The 13652-nt window shown below is 39.3% G+C and overlaps 1 protein-coding gene across 7 annotated transcripts in view; it reads left to right on the top strand.

Annotated features, from left to right (window-relative positions):
* IST1 (IST1 factor associated with ESCRT-III) overlaps positions 1-13652 on the top strand; it is a 36588-nt gene that overhangs the window by 21413 nt on the left and 1523 nt on the right. For 4 of the 7 annotated variants that reach the window (XM_036833539.1, XM_036833541.1, XM_036833540.1 and 1 more), the window contains 8 exons: positions 2029-2131; positions 2564-2744; positions 3518-3605; positions 8350-8433; positions 8957-9067; positions 10302-10502; positions 11335-11427; positions 12487-12535. In XM_036833539.1, coding sequence (XP_036689434.1) covers positions 2044-2131; positions 2564-2744; positions 3518-3605; positions 8350-8433; positions 8957-9067; positions 10302-10502; positions 11335-11427; positions 12487-12535 — 895 coding nt within the window. In that variant the 5' untranslated portion in view covers positions 2029-2043. Of the gene's footprint in view, positions 1-2028; positions 2136-2563; positions 2745-3517; positions 3606-8349; positions 8434-8956; positions 9068-10301; positions 10503-11334; positions 11428-12486; positions 12536-13652 lie in introns of those variants that run through there. The other 3 variants (XM_036833543.1, XM_036833545.1, XM_036833544.1) reach the window with 3 other exon arrangements.

Here is a 13652-nt window from a genome sequence, read left to right as displayed (position 1 = left end):
AGGAATACTGTATGGATCTAGTCAGCACCAGAACCTACTATAGCACCTGACGTCATCTAAATAATTTTTGAATTGAAGTTTTGAATTTAGGATTATGAGACATGTGGCATAAGCTGTAATTAATGCCATGCTTCAGCTGTACTGAACTTGTGTTCTCACAAAACTTCTTGTTCTCTCTGGTACCTGGATTTTACACACATCACTCCCTCTGCCCGGGATAGTCACACCCTCTTTTTACCTTACGAATATCTTGCTTGTCCTTCAGGACTTGGCTTAGGCTTTTCCTTCTCCTAGAAAGAATTCTGTAACATCCCTGAGCAGGTTGCATGTCTTTTCTCTAGAATAGGTTTTTTAATCTTGACACTATTGACGTTTTGGGCTGGATTTTTTTTGTTTGGGGCGGGGGTGTTGTCCTGTTCATTGTAGCATGTAGGCAACATCCCTGGATGCCTGCTGTATATGCTAGTAGCATCTCCTGAAATCACGACAAACCAAAATGTCTCCAGTCGTTCCCAAACGTCCCCTCTAGGCAAAATCACTTCCAGTTGAGAACTACTCTAGAATTCTAGTTCTTAGCAAATAGTAATGTAGTTGCCAGATATTCTTAGCTGTTTTTTTTCCAATAGAATATAAGTTCTTTTGATCGCAAGGACTGTGCCTTCTAAATTTTTTTATCTCCAGCATCTAGCCATTGTCTGTCATAGAGATAATCACCGAATATTTGTTAAATGGATTGAACATAATTTAGTATTATAATGGATCCCAGATATTTACCATTGTAAACTGGGACTTGGGTTAATTATTAAATGAAGTATAAAGGATTCTGCAGGCAGTTTCACAAAAGGAAAATATATCTGATGTTTTCTATTAGTGGTTTATGCACAGGCAGACATACTATATAGTGTTTGTCCTTACATTGGGTATGTTTTTTGGTTTGTCTGTCCTTCGGTTACTTTGTTAGGCCTAGCTTTTGTTTGGATATTACATGTTTTGAAGTTCAGGTCCATAATTAATAGAGAGAAATAGTGCTGCCTTGATACAGAGTGCACAGTGGTCAATGCACAGTGTTATACCCTAAAGTCTTATGGGTGGAGGGAGTAGTTTTGTTGACTATAACTCTGCTGTTCAGTAAAAGTCTTAGTAAATAATAGCCTTCTGTTGTCGAATTTTATTTTATTTTGCTTTTTGTTCTTAAATTTTTTTTACTGAAGTATAGTTGTTTACAGTGTTGTGTTAATTTCTGCTATAGAGCAATGTGATTCAGTTATATATGTGTATACATTCTTTTTTAAAAAAATATTCTTTTCCATTATGGTTTATCATAGTATATTGAATTTAGTTCTTTGTGCTATACGGTAGGACCTTGTTGTTTATACCTGTTGTTGAATTTTATAGAGCAGTTTTTTTTAACTTTTTTACCTCTTTGTATATTTCTTTGTATGTGGGTAGATGTTAATGATATTTCTGTGATCTTGGACAGTAGCTTTTTCCAAAGGCTAAGACTTAGTAGGAGGATTTGAGGAATTAAGGTGATAATATTTTTGAATTTAGTTCTAAATTTGATAATCTTTTCTTATCACTACTTCTTATCTTTTTTGGGGGAGAAGTAGGAGGCCTTCCTGCTTCTTTGTTTTTATCAGCCCACTCCTACACCAGTACAGAGATAGATACTCATTTTATCCATCACCAAGTTCTTTCATCTCTGTGCTCAAAATAGATCTCAAATCCAATCACCTCTACCATCACCACTGCTAACTATCGCAGACTAAGCTATTTTCATTTTTTGTTTGGACTGTTGTAATAGCCTTGTTCTTGGTTCTTTTGCTTCCATTGTTATCTCTCCCCAATCAGTTCTCCAGTCAACAGCCAAATGACCTTTAAAAAAATGTGAGTCAGATCATGTTATATTTACCTGTATTAGAAAACTACTCTGGTTTATAATGTCAAATAATCCACCCTCTAACTGGTCTTAGTTCCTGAACTAATTTTAACTTGAAAGTAGTCATTGTGCTTCTTATCTTTTTCCAGGAGGAACAGCACAGCATGCTGGGCTCTGGATTTAAAGCTGAGCGTTTACGAGTCAATTTGAGATTAGTCATAAACCGTCTTAAACTATTGGAGAAAAAAAAAAGTGAGTTATGCATGATTGCATTGTATTTTCTTTCCCAAAATACATCACTGAATCCTAGCACCTCAATATTGGCTCTTTCAGGCTAGCACTATGAAGTCTTAAGGATCCCATATCCTTTAGGTTTTGGATACATTTCTGCTGTCCTTTGTGACTAGTTAGACTGAATCACTTTGTTGCAGGAAAAGGAACATACTCTTGCTATGGAATAGGTAACGTGACTCCATAGGTGGAAATTTCTGGCTACACAAACAATATTCTCATCTAGACGAGGTAGCAAATTCTAGACTAGATGAGATGAGACTAATTTGCTAAAGGAGGGTGAGCTAGGATATAGTAGAAACACCCACTTTTCTGTTTTGGGGTGGATGTCTGCCTGCAGGCCAGGGCCCAGTATACTACTACTTTGTGACTGGAGTGTGATTTGTGCTTTAGCGGAACTGGCCCAGAAAGCAAGGAAAGAGATTGCTGACTATCTGGCTGCTGGGAAAGATGAACGAGCTCGAATCCGAGTGGAGCACATTATTCGAGAAGACTACCTTGTGGAGGCCATGGAGATCCTGGAGCTGTACTGTGACCTGCTGCTGGCTCGGTTTGGCCTCATCCAGTCTATGAAGTAAGCTGGTTTGTCTTTTTTTTTTTTTTTAAGCTTCATTGAGGTATAGTTGATTTAGGAAAAAACTTCACATATTTAATGTGTACAATTTGACGAGTTTGGACATAGACATACACCTGTACACCATCATCACAGTCAAGTTAGAAAACAGTCATCACCTCCAGAAATTTCCTTGTATCCCCCTTTTTTTTTTTTGATAAGAACACTTAACATGAGATCTGCCTTAAACATTTTAAAGCACTCAATACAGTATTGTTTAACTGTAGGCACAGTGTTGTTCAGCAGACCTCTAGAACTTTTTCATCTTGTATAACTGTAATGAAGTAAGGTATTTTGATTTGAAGACCTAAGTCAAATCACTTCTGGAATTTGAGAAAGGAGTAGTAATACTGGTCTCTTCCTACACATAGGGCGATAGCACTAAGGGACTACCACTTCACATACCCAACAACATCCTTCCTGCTATTCACTTGAAGGCCTGATCTCAATGTAGACAACTGTTGAAAAGAAAATTTGGAATCTGAAATCAAGAGGCCTAAGTTTGAGTCTTGGCTCAACCATTTCCTGAGTTTGTGACCTTGGGCTTGTTACTTAGTTTGTGTTTCCCCCTCCAAAATAGGATGACAGAAATGGCTTGAAGCCTAGAGTTATTGTGAGAATCCAGTGATATTTGTGAAATTGCCTTAGAGGCTATCAAGTATGTGACACAGATGATGGGGTTTTGTTTGTTTGAAAGAATGTTAAATTTTATTTATTTATTTTCCCTTAATTAGGGAGTTAGATTCTGGTCTGGCTGAATCTGTGTCTACACTGATTTGGGCTGCTCCTCGACTCCAGTCAGAAGTGGCTGAGTTGAAAATTGTGAGTACAACCAGTTTCAGTGCTGCATGTAGTTTTTCCTATTAGAAAGGTTGGTTAACATAAGTCACTTCTGCTTTTTTGACCACGTATTTTTGTACCCTTCTCATGCTGCCTTTGAAAAAGGCTTTGTAAACTTGTTTCTTCCTCCTTTTCAGGCCTTATATCATGGAACAGAACAGTGTTTTCCCAACTTGAGTAATTTTTCTAAGGGGCAAAGTTACAAATACCCCCCAGTTTTGTCTTAAATTATTTTTATTGTAACGTTATTTAAGTATATAAAAATAGAAGAGTTTTTATACAACTGTAAACCAGTAAAGTTAAAATAACATTAAGGGAACAGATGTTTTGCTTCATTGATTCATTCCACAAATATTTATTGAGCAGATGTTGTGACTTGGGTGGGTACTGAAGGCACAGTGGTGAGCAAAATATGACACCAGCCCTACTCTTATAGCTTAGAGTCTGGTAGAAGAGACAGAAAAATTCACTGAGAAATTGCCTGCCACAACGTGGATATGGTACTGACTGCTCAGGTACAAATTCAGTTGAGTTGTTTTCTCTCCTATTTTCTACATCTTTGCCAGTTATTCACTAGGCTATTGTCTCAGTCTTATCTCCCAACCTATCTTACGAGATTTCCTTGTCTTCTGTATGTTTTTATTTTTTTTTTTATTTTTTAAAAATTAATTAATTAATTAATTAATTTTTGGCTGTGTTGGGTCTTCGTTTCTGTGCGAGGGCTTTCTCTAGTTGTGGCGAGCGGGGGCCACTCTTCATCGTGGTGCACGGGCCTCTCACTGTCGCGGCCTCTTTTGTTGCGGAGCACAGGCTCCAGACGCGCAGGCTCAGTAGTTGTGGCTCACGGGCCTGGTTGCTCCATGGCATGTGGGATCCTCCCAGACCAGGGCCCGAACCTGTGTCCCCTGCACTGGCAGGCAGACTCTCAACCACTGCGCCACCAGGGAAGCCCTGTTTTTATTTTTTGAGAGCTCTTTTTAAGTCTCTGAATATGTATTTTTTTAATAGTCTATTTTTGTTTCATGTCTTCTAACTCTGAGAATATTATAGTCCCTTTTTACTTTTTCTTGTTTCTGTATTGTTTCCTTCTATCTATTTCTTAGATTTAAACTATTTTTATAATAGAGGCTTTTCTGAAAGGTTTCGTGGCCCTTGGCTGTTCATATTTAAGAGTGAGGTACTAAAAAGTGGATTGGAACCTCTTGTGTGCTTGGGTGGGCTTATTGCCAGATGCCAATTCATTGTTTGTTTTTTTCTTTTTTTCCTTCCAGTTTCATTGAGATGTAATTGACATACAGCACTGTATAAGATGTACAGTATAATGAGTTGACTTACATACATCATGAAATGATTATCACAATAATTTTAGTGAACATCCATCACCTTGTATAGATACAAAATTAAAGAAATAGAAAAATTTATTTTTGTAATGAGAACTCTTACGATTTACTCTCAGCAGTTTTCATATATAACATACAGCAGTGTTAATTATATTTGTCATGTTGTGCATTACATCTCTAGTACTTACTTACCTTACAACTGGAAATTTGTAGTACCTTTTGAGTGCTTTCATCCAATTCCCCCTTCCCTCCCACTCCCTGACTCTGGTAACCACAAATCTGATCTCTTTTTCTGTGAGTTTGTTGCATGTTTGTTTGTTTTTGAAGTGTAATTGACCTACAACATTATGTTGTTCCTGTTACACAACATAGTGATTTTTTCTATACATTTCAAAATGATCACGATAAATCTAGTTATGATATGTCACCATACAAACACATTTCTTAGTTATTGACTGTATTCCCCACACTGTACATTTCATACTTGTGACTCATTTATTTTGCAGCTGGAACTTTGTACCACTTAATCTCCCTCACCTATTTCCTCCTCCCACCCACCTCTTGTAACCACCTGATTCTCTGTATCTGTAATTCTGTTTCTGTTTTTGTTTGTTCATATGTTTTATTTTCTAGATTCCACTTATAAGTGAGATCATATGATATTTTTCTTTCTCTGACTTATTTCACTTAGCATAATGCCCTCTAGGTCTGTCCGTGTTGTTGCAAATGGCAAGATTTCGTTCTTTTTTAATGGGTAACATTACATTGTATATATGTACTGCATTTTCATTCATCTATGGATGGGCACTTGGGTTGCTTCCGCATCTTGGTGGTTGTAAATAATGCTGCAGTGAGAATAGGTGTGCATATGTTTCTTCTAATTAGTGTTTTTGTTTTCTTTGGATAAATACCCAGGAGTGGAATTGCTGGATCAGATGTTAGTTCTGTTTTTAATCTTTTGAGGAATCTCCATACTGTTTTCCATAGTGGCTACATCAATTTACATTCCCACTAACAGTACACAAGTGTTCCTTTTTCTCCACATCATCACCAGCACTTGTTATCTGTGGTCTTTTCTTTATGATAGCCATTCTGACAGGTGTGAGGGGATATCTCATTGTGGTTTTGATTTGCAGTTCCTTAATTAGTGATATTGAGCATCTTTTCATGTGCCTGTTGGCCATCTGTTTGTCGTCTTTGGAAAAATGTCTGTTCAGCTCTTCTGCCAGTTTTCTAATTGGATTGTTTCTTGGTGTTGAGTTGTATGAGTTTTTTGTATATTTTGGATATTGACCCCTTATCAGATATATTGTTTGCAAATATCTTCCCCCATTCAGTAGGTGGCCTTTTCATTTTGTTGGTAGTTTCCTTCACTGTACAAAAGCTTTTTAGTTGGATGTAGTCCCATTTGTTTATTGTTGCTTTTGTTTCCCGTGCCTGAGACATACCCAAAAGAGTATTACTAAGACCAGTGTCAAAGAGTGTACTGCCTATATTTTTTCCTAGAAGTCTTATGGTTTCATATCTTACGTTTAAGTCTTTAATCCGTTTTGAATTTATTTTTATGTATGTGTTGAGAGAGTAGTCCAATTTTCCCAACACCATTTATTGAAGAGGCTATCTTTTCCCCATTGTATATTCTTGCCTCCTTTGTTGTAGTATAATTGCCCATATAACTATGGGTTCATTTTTGGGCTCTCTATTCTGTTTCATTGACTTGTCTGTTTTTGTGCCAGTACCATACTGTTTTGATGACTGCAGCTTTTTTAGTATAGCTTGAAATCAGGGAGCGTGATACCTCCAGCACCAACTCATTGTTGAATGATCTGACTAAGCCCTTTCTTGAGGGAACTCCAGACTGTCAGGAACTAGTTTTCTTTCCTTGGATTGGTCATTTTCCTCAGAGAGGAGTTCTGTCTTCGACCTGGAAGGTATAAGCTGGCTGCATTTTTGAGAGCACAGGGAGAAGGAAGCCAAAGGTATCATTCCTCTCTTAGAGAAGATTTACACTTAATTCTCTTGTTGCCAGTATCTCTGCTCTCTGCTGTGCATGGAGCCCAGAGTTCCTTTAGTTTAACCTCCCCAGAGAGTAAGCCTCCTGTATTCTGATAGGGTAGGGAGGGTGGTTATACAGTTTTGTGGGTAGGGGAATGGGAGAGTAGAGGCAACTGCTTCTACTTTTAATGTAAATCTTGTTTATAGTCTCTCTTATACTCTTCCTTTATATCAAGATTAATTCCAGACGAAACAAAGATTTACATGTTTTTAAAAATAATGAAACCTTAAAGAAACAAGAAAGTTAGGCATTAAAAAAAATAATCTCATAGTGGAAAAGGCATAAACATGCCACAAAACCTAAAAGCCATAAACAAAGAGTGATAATATAAGTAAAAATTAAAGATTTCTGCATAGTATAAAGCAAAACAAAAACCATTGTTAAAAGACAAATAACAAACTTATAAGTACCCAGTACCCCTGAAAGTCTACCTAACACTGAGTGCCCCCTCACTGAACTTACAGGTCTTGGGACCACTCTGGTCCAATAGCACTGTCATCTCCTGCCTGTACTATTGTAGTAACTTCTTGAAAGTTTTTTCTACGTCTACTTTGGCTTCCTTTAGTCTGTTCACCATTCCATCAGAACAACTAAGGGTTCTGTTCAAAACACTGATCTGATCCTGTCACTACTCCTTGCTTTAAAGTCCTTTAGTGGTTTCCTGTTGTTCTTGTGATAGAAGCAAAACTAATAAAGCCTACATAGCCCTGCACTGTCTGGCCCCCATCTGCCTTTCTTCATTTCCTACCACACTCTTCCTTTGGGCTCTGCACAAGAGGCTCACTGATTTTATTTTGGCTTGAGGATTGGCCCTGTTTTTCCAGCAGAGGCCTTTGCACATGCTGTTTTCTTTTCCTGGAATGTTCTTCCTTCCCTCCATGTTTAGTTAACTCCTGATCATCCTTTACATCTCAGTGAAGCATCACTTTATCTGACTTTTCTGATCAGGTCTGATTTTACTGTTGTAAGCAGATAGTTTAGTGTACTTTTCCTTTCCCGTTATCACAGCTGCATTTGTACCTTTATCTTTGTGATTATTTGAGTAATGATTATTTTTACCCAGAGACTGTAAGATCCTATAAGAGTAGGAACAATGTCTGTTTTTGTTCATCATTTGTAGTGTATAACATAATGCTTACAATAGAGTTTGGCACATAGTTGCAGCTCAGTGGATGGCTGGATAAACAAACAACTAAATGAATTAATATGTATCCCTTCAGGCTTTACAGACCTAGTCTTTTGGAAATCCTGCTTACTGTTAGTAGGAGGAAACTTGAAGCCCTCTGTAGGAGTGGTTTCCATTTTTATTTACTGTTCTTTTTCTCTGTAGGTTGCTGATCAACTCTGTGCCAAGTATAGCAAGGAATATGGCAAGTTATGTAGGACCAACCAGATTGGAACTGTGAATGACCGGGTAATGAACATAATTGTTAAACATGAAGCAGTGGGTGGGGTGGGGGCAGGTTATTTTTATTGCCTGCAGTGAGTCTAGTGGGTACCACTGTAATGTAGGGTTAATCTGGGATTGCACATTTCATAGTAAGAGAGAGAAGAACGCTGTCTGGCAGTGCAGTCAGCTCCTTACCCCTGTCCTACACTTCTGATTGTGAAGCTTTCCGTCATCCTGTGTCATTCCTGATTTTGTATCCTATCCTTTGTGCCACTTGTGATTTATGCAGGTAGAAGTGAGGTGGGGAGAAGGGTAGATGATTTCAAATGTGGAAGGCAGCAATATCAGTCTTTGAGGCATATGTAACCAGAGAATGTGAGAGATACATGGGTCTTGTGCTTTGTGATTGAAAAAAGTAATTTAACTGGTTGGAGCTTCCTTTTTTCCTCTCAATTTGAAATGTGAGGAACAAAGTTTAAAATTGATACAGGTTAGGCTTAGGCTGGTTGATGCATATGCATCTTAACCCTGGATCTTTTACTTACAGCTAATGCACAAACTGAGTGTGGAGGCCCCACCCAAAATCCTGGTGGAGAGATACCTGATTGAAATTGCCAAGAACTACAATGTGCCCTATGAGCCTGACTCTGTGGTCATGGTACGTTTAGAGTCTTTTAGAATACAAAGGAAAATGAGTCTCTCGATACCACTGTTTTTGAAAAATAACCATTTTCTTTGCACTCAAGTTTGCATGTGGGAGTTTAAGCCTTTGTCCAGTTAATGCCTCTGGGGTAACAATAAATATGCCTGTATCTCTCAGAGTATTTAGGGATCAGATGAGATGAATGACTGAAAACACTTCGAAAAGGTACAAACTTTGATACAAATATAAAGTGGCATTATTGCTACTTTTCAGTGAAGTTCAAGGAATTGAGAGGCCCCTATGGGTAGCAAGAAAAGCCCCAAGACCCAGAACAGATCCTGAAACATCTGTTGTGTGCCTGCCATGTGCCCCAGAAAGCTGAGAATACAGAAAATATATAAACAAGGTCCCTGTCCTAAAGAGGCTTACAGTGAAAGAAGGGCAGATATGCAAATAGTAAATCAGCAGTTAATGTTGACCGGGTATAGTATATGTTTTGGTGTGCTGCTCAGACAACCCTCCCCCTGCCTGAAATACTCAAACACTTCAGGACAGAAGCATTTATTCCACCAGCTTTTTTTTTTTTTTTTTTTTAATAAATAAATTTATTTTTGGCTGCATTGGGTCTTCGTTGCGGTACGTGGGCTTCTCATTGCAGTGGCGGAGCATGGGCTCTAGGTGCACGGGCTTTAGTAGTTGTGGCGCGCAGGCTTAGTTGCTCCGTGGCATGTGGGATCTTCCTGGCCCAGGACTTGAACCCGTGTCCCCTGCCCTGGCAGGCAGATTCTTAACCACTGCGCCACCAGGGAAGCCCCTCTCCCACCTCTTGAGAGTATTGATGACTGGTGGCTCACGCAGCTGAGTGTCCCTCCAGCAATGGCCCTCAGAGGGGAGCTTCCTTACCCAGGGTCTTTCCTGGGGGCAACTTGTATTTGGTAACTGGTCACTGCAGGGGATTAAAGACTCTGCCCCTTTGTCCCCAGTTGGGAGCACCTGCTGTAGGCCCATCCTAGCTCCAGAACTCCCTGGGGGATTAGCTGACACCCCCCCCCCCCCTTTTGTTGTGAATGCACGGCAGCCCACCTTTTTCCTTTGCCCAATCCTGCTTCCTTCATGTCCCCACAGGTGTCTATCCCAAGAGACCTCTCCAGTAAACTTCCATCACGCTAATCTCCATCTCAGAGTCAGCTTCCTGGGGAACCTAGCTGGTGACAGGGCCTAATGATATGGGTTTCTCTCTTTTTCTTAGGCAGAAGCTCCTCCTGGAGTAGATACAGATCTTATTGATGTTGGATTCACAGATGATGTGAAGAAAGGGGGCCCTGGAAGAGGAGGTGGGGGCGGATTCACAGCACCAGCTGGTGGACCTGATGGAACAGTGCCAATGCCCATGCCCATGCCTATGCCATCTCCAAACACTCCTTTCTCATACCCTCTTCCAAAGGGACCAGTAAGTACACATACAAATAAATATGGATATAAGCTCTAGAAAATGTTACAGAAGATGACAAGTTGGCTCTGTGAATACACTCAGGAATTGTAGGTTATCAAGAGGATTTAGCAGTAAGAATATTTGGTATTAGTTTATTGATCATATTGTGGAAAAAATAGCATTGGGATTTGGAGAAAGTCTTTTGGTTCACCTGTAGGTAATGAAGTGGGAAAATCTAGAGAGATGGTACTAGAAAAACTCTTCATGTAGGTTTCTTGAACCTTTGGGACTTGTAGGTGTACTAGTAGCTTTTTCCAAAAATGAATAACCAATACTTACTACCAGGTCTACCTCCTTTGTAGACAAGAAGATGAAAGTCATTGCTAGTAACAAAGTCTGGGGACTTCCCTGGCGGTCCAGTGGTTAAGAGTCCATGCTTCCACTGCATGGGGCGTGGGTTCGATCCCTGGTCAGGGAACTAAGATCCCACGTGTTGTGCAGTGCAGTCGTCTCCTCTCCCCCCAGAAAGAAAGTCTGGTAAGAAGCTTCCCTTGTAGACACTGAGGCAATTTAGTAATTTGAAGAATAGCCTTTGGGTACAGATCTTTAAAAATCTGGATTCCTCCTGATCACATGTGGTCCTTTTAGGCACCTTTTTTTCTTTTGGGGCTCTTGAATACATGTATTAAATATATATCTTGAATATATATATATGTATTCAATGTGAATATATTCACATTGAGAAAATAGTTGTATACACACACATATTTATTTCTCCCTTCCCATTTACACACTTCAGAAATTGCAGATCAGGGGCAATGTCTCTGATGTTGCCTTTCTCCTCTTGCAGTCGGATTTCAATGGATTGCCAATGGGAAATTATCAGGCCTTTCCCAATATTCATCCACCTCAGATACCAGCAACTCCCCCATCGTATGAATCTGTAAGTGCCTGAGCCTCTTTTATAAGCAGCAGGAGAGTGAATCCCATGAAGAGAGAGCAAAATAATGGCCACAGGGAAGGCAAAGTTTTGATCACTCCTAGTACTGGCATTGCTGTATGCTTTGGATTCTTATGTTGCTTTAATATTACCCTGGAAATGGGGAGTGGTGGTGGTGGTGGTGGTGGCAGCATCCTTGGTGGCAGTGCTTTGTCTGCAGTTAAGAAATGGAGGAAGGAGCTGCAGATCCTGGAAAGTTCTGGTAGGGCACTTGATCAGACTTTTTTTTAGACTAGGCAGAGAATCATATTGAGCTGGTACAGTCTTGGTGCCAGAATATAATAATTAAAATACCAGTTTTATAAATTCTCAACACTGTGTAAAGGAATAAGAACCAGATTTTTGTCTTAAACAGATAAGTAAGTGTCTAGTAAATTTCAGCCTATAGCATTAATTTTATATTTTAGTCTTATAGTTAAGCTTGCTATTATTGCTAATATGGTAATGATGCCTTGAACTGTAGGTGGTTGTTAACAGTTTTGGTTCAGAATTAGATGACTTTTCTGCCAGCCTTGTTTCCTCATCTAGGGAGATGGCCCTGTTCCTGAGCTTGCTTAGTGTTCTTTCCTTTGGTTTTTACATTGGGCCTGAATTTTTATGTTTTGGTTTTGCACGCATTGAAGCATTGCCCACAACTGTTTCTAGGGATGAGGTAGAAGATCTTTGTTAGTATTTGAGGACTTGGTTCTTGAAGATGAATGCGGTGGTTTAGAATGCTTTCTCTCTGCCTGGAAGGTGAAGGTATCAGATTAAAGAGAGATGTTATGGTGTGGTAAAAATTTTCTTTTCCTCTGCTTGGCAGTTATGAGTTCAACATGGTATCTCTCTGGTTGGAAGAAGATCAGGAAAGCAGTACAGGGGGCGGAGGGGCAGTTTCTTTGGAGCAGTTTCTGTTGCTTTTGCTGAGCAGCTTAGCTTTTGCGACACACATGGGCTTATACCATTACTTTCACCAGTGATGCCATTGCTTTCTCCTCTGGTCATGTGATCTTTGTGTTTCAGGTTGATGACATTAATGCTGATAAGAATGTCTCTTCTGCACAGATCGTTGGTGAGTCAGAAACCCTCTTGAGAGTTTCTCAGTACTGAACCCTTCGCTGTTTTCTCATCACTGTTCCTCCCTCAGATTGTTTTTATGCTTGTGGCATTCTACCCACATGCCCCGTTCTCTCCCCAAATGCAGTATGCTGGAAACAGAACTCAGGATTTCCCACTTCCAAAAAGAAAAGATCTTTCCTGGCTCCAAAGAATCTCCCAAGTTCCCTGTTTCTGTTAGTGGTATCATTATTCCTTTTCACCTTGTAGTTTTCAGTCATCCTCAAGTTCTGTATGTTCCTGCCGCTTCCACTTCCACTGTGCCTGGAAATACCAAAATTTTTTTAAAATTTGGGCATTAAAGAGGGGGAAACAGGCATAAATCGTAAGTGTATACTATAGCTCAGTGACTTTTCACAAAGCAAGCATGCTCATGTAGCCATTCACCGAAAACTTAAAACACTACCAGCACTCCAGAAACCCAGAGGGGAATATTTTTTAAAATTGGGACAGTTTCATTGAGGTATAATTTACATACAAAAAATACACAGAAGTGTATATTGTGATGAGTTTTGATGTGTATCTCCACACACATACATTATGTAACCGCCACCTCAGTAAAGATTCAAAACATTTCTGTCACCCCAGAAAGTTACCTTGTGTTCCTTTCTAGTCAGTTCCATCCCAGAGGCAAGCACTGTTCTTATTTTCTAAAACTATGGTTTAGGTTGCCTATTCTAGAACTTAGATATAAATGGAAACATACAGTAAGTAGGTAGAGAGGGCGATGATTTTAACTTGTAAGATATAAAACGGAAGACGGAGGACTAGAAATACAGATCACATTCTATTACATCAAACGGTATGGATGTTAACATTCCATAGAAAATTTTTTTCCCATAAGCCTTAAAGAGTAGCTCATCCCAGTAGAATTCTAGTAGCATTCCTTGGACTTTCCTATTATGGGAGTAGACCTTTGTGAAAGGGGACAGTCTGTTTAAATGAATGCTCTGTACCTAAGCCCCATGCACCACACTTTGACTTTCCCTTAAACTTTTTTCTCACTGTAGGAAAGTAAAACATATATTCAACCATAATTAGAAAATGTAGCTGTTAATTGTCCTGAAATTTTT

This window comes from Balaenoptera musculus, chromosome 19, assembly GCF_009873245.2.
Source record: "Balaenoptera musculus isolate JJ_BM4_2016_0621 chromosome 19, mBalMus1.pri.v3, whole genome shotgun sequence".
NCBI lineage: Eukaryota > Metazoa > Chordata > Mammalia > Artiodactyla > Balaenopteridae > Balaenoptera > Balaenoptera musculus.
This window is presented reverse-complemented; position numbering and strand designations above follow the sequence as displayed.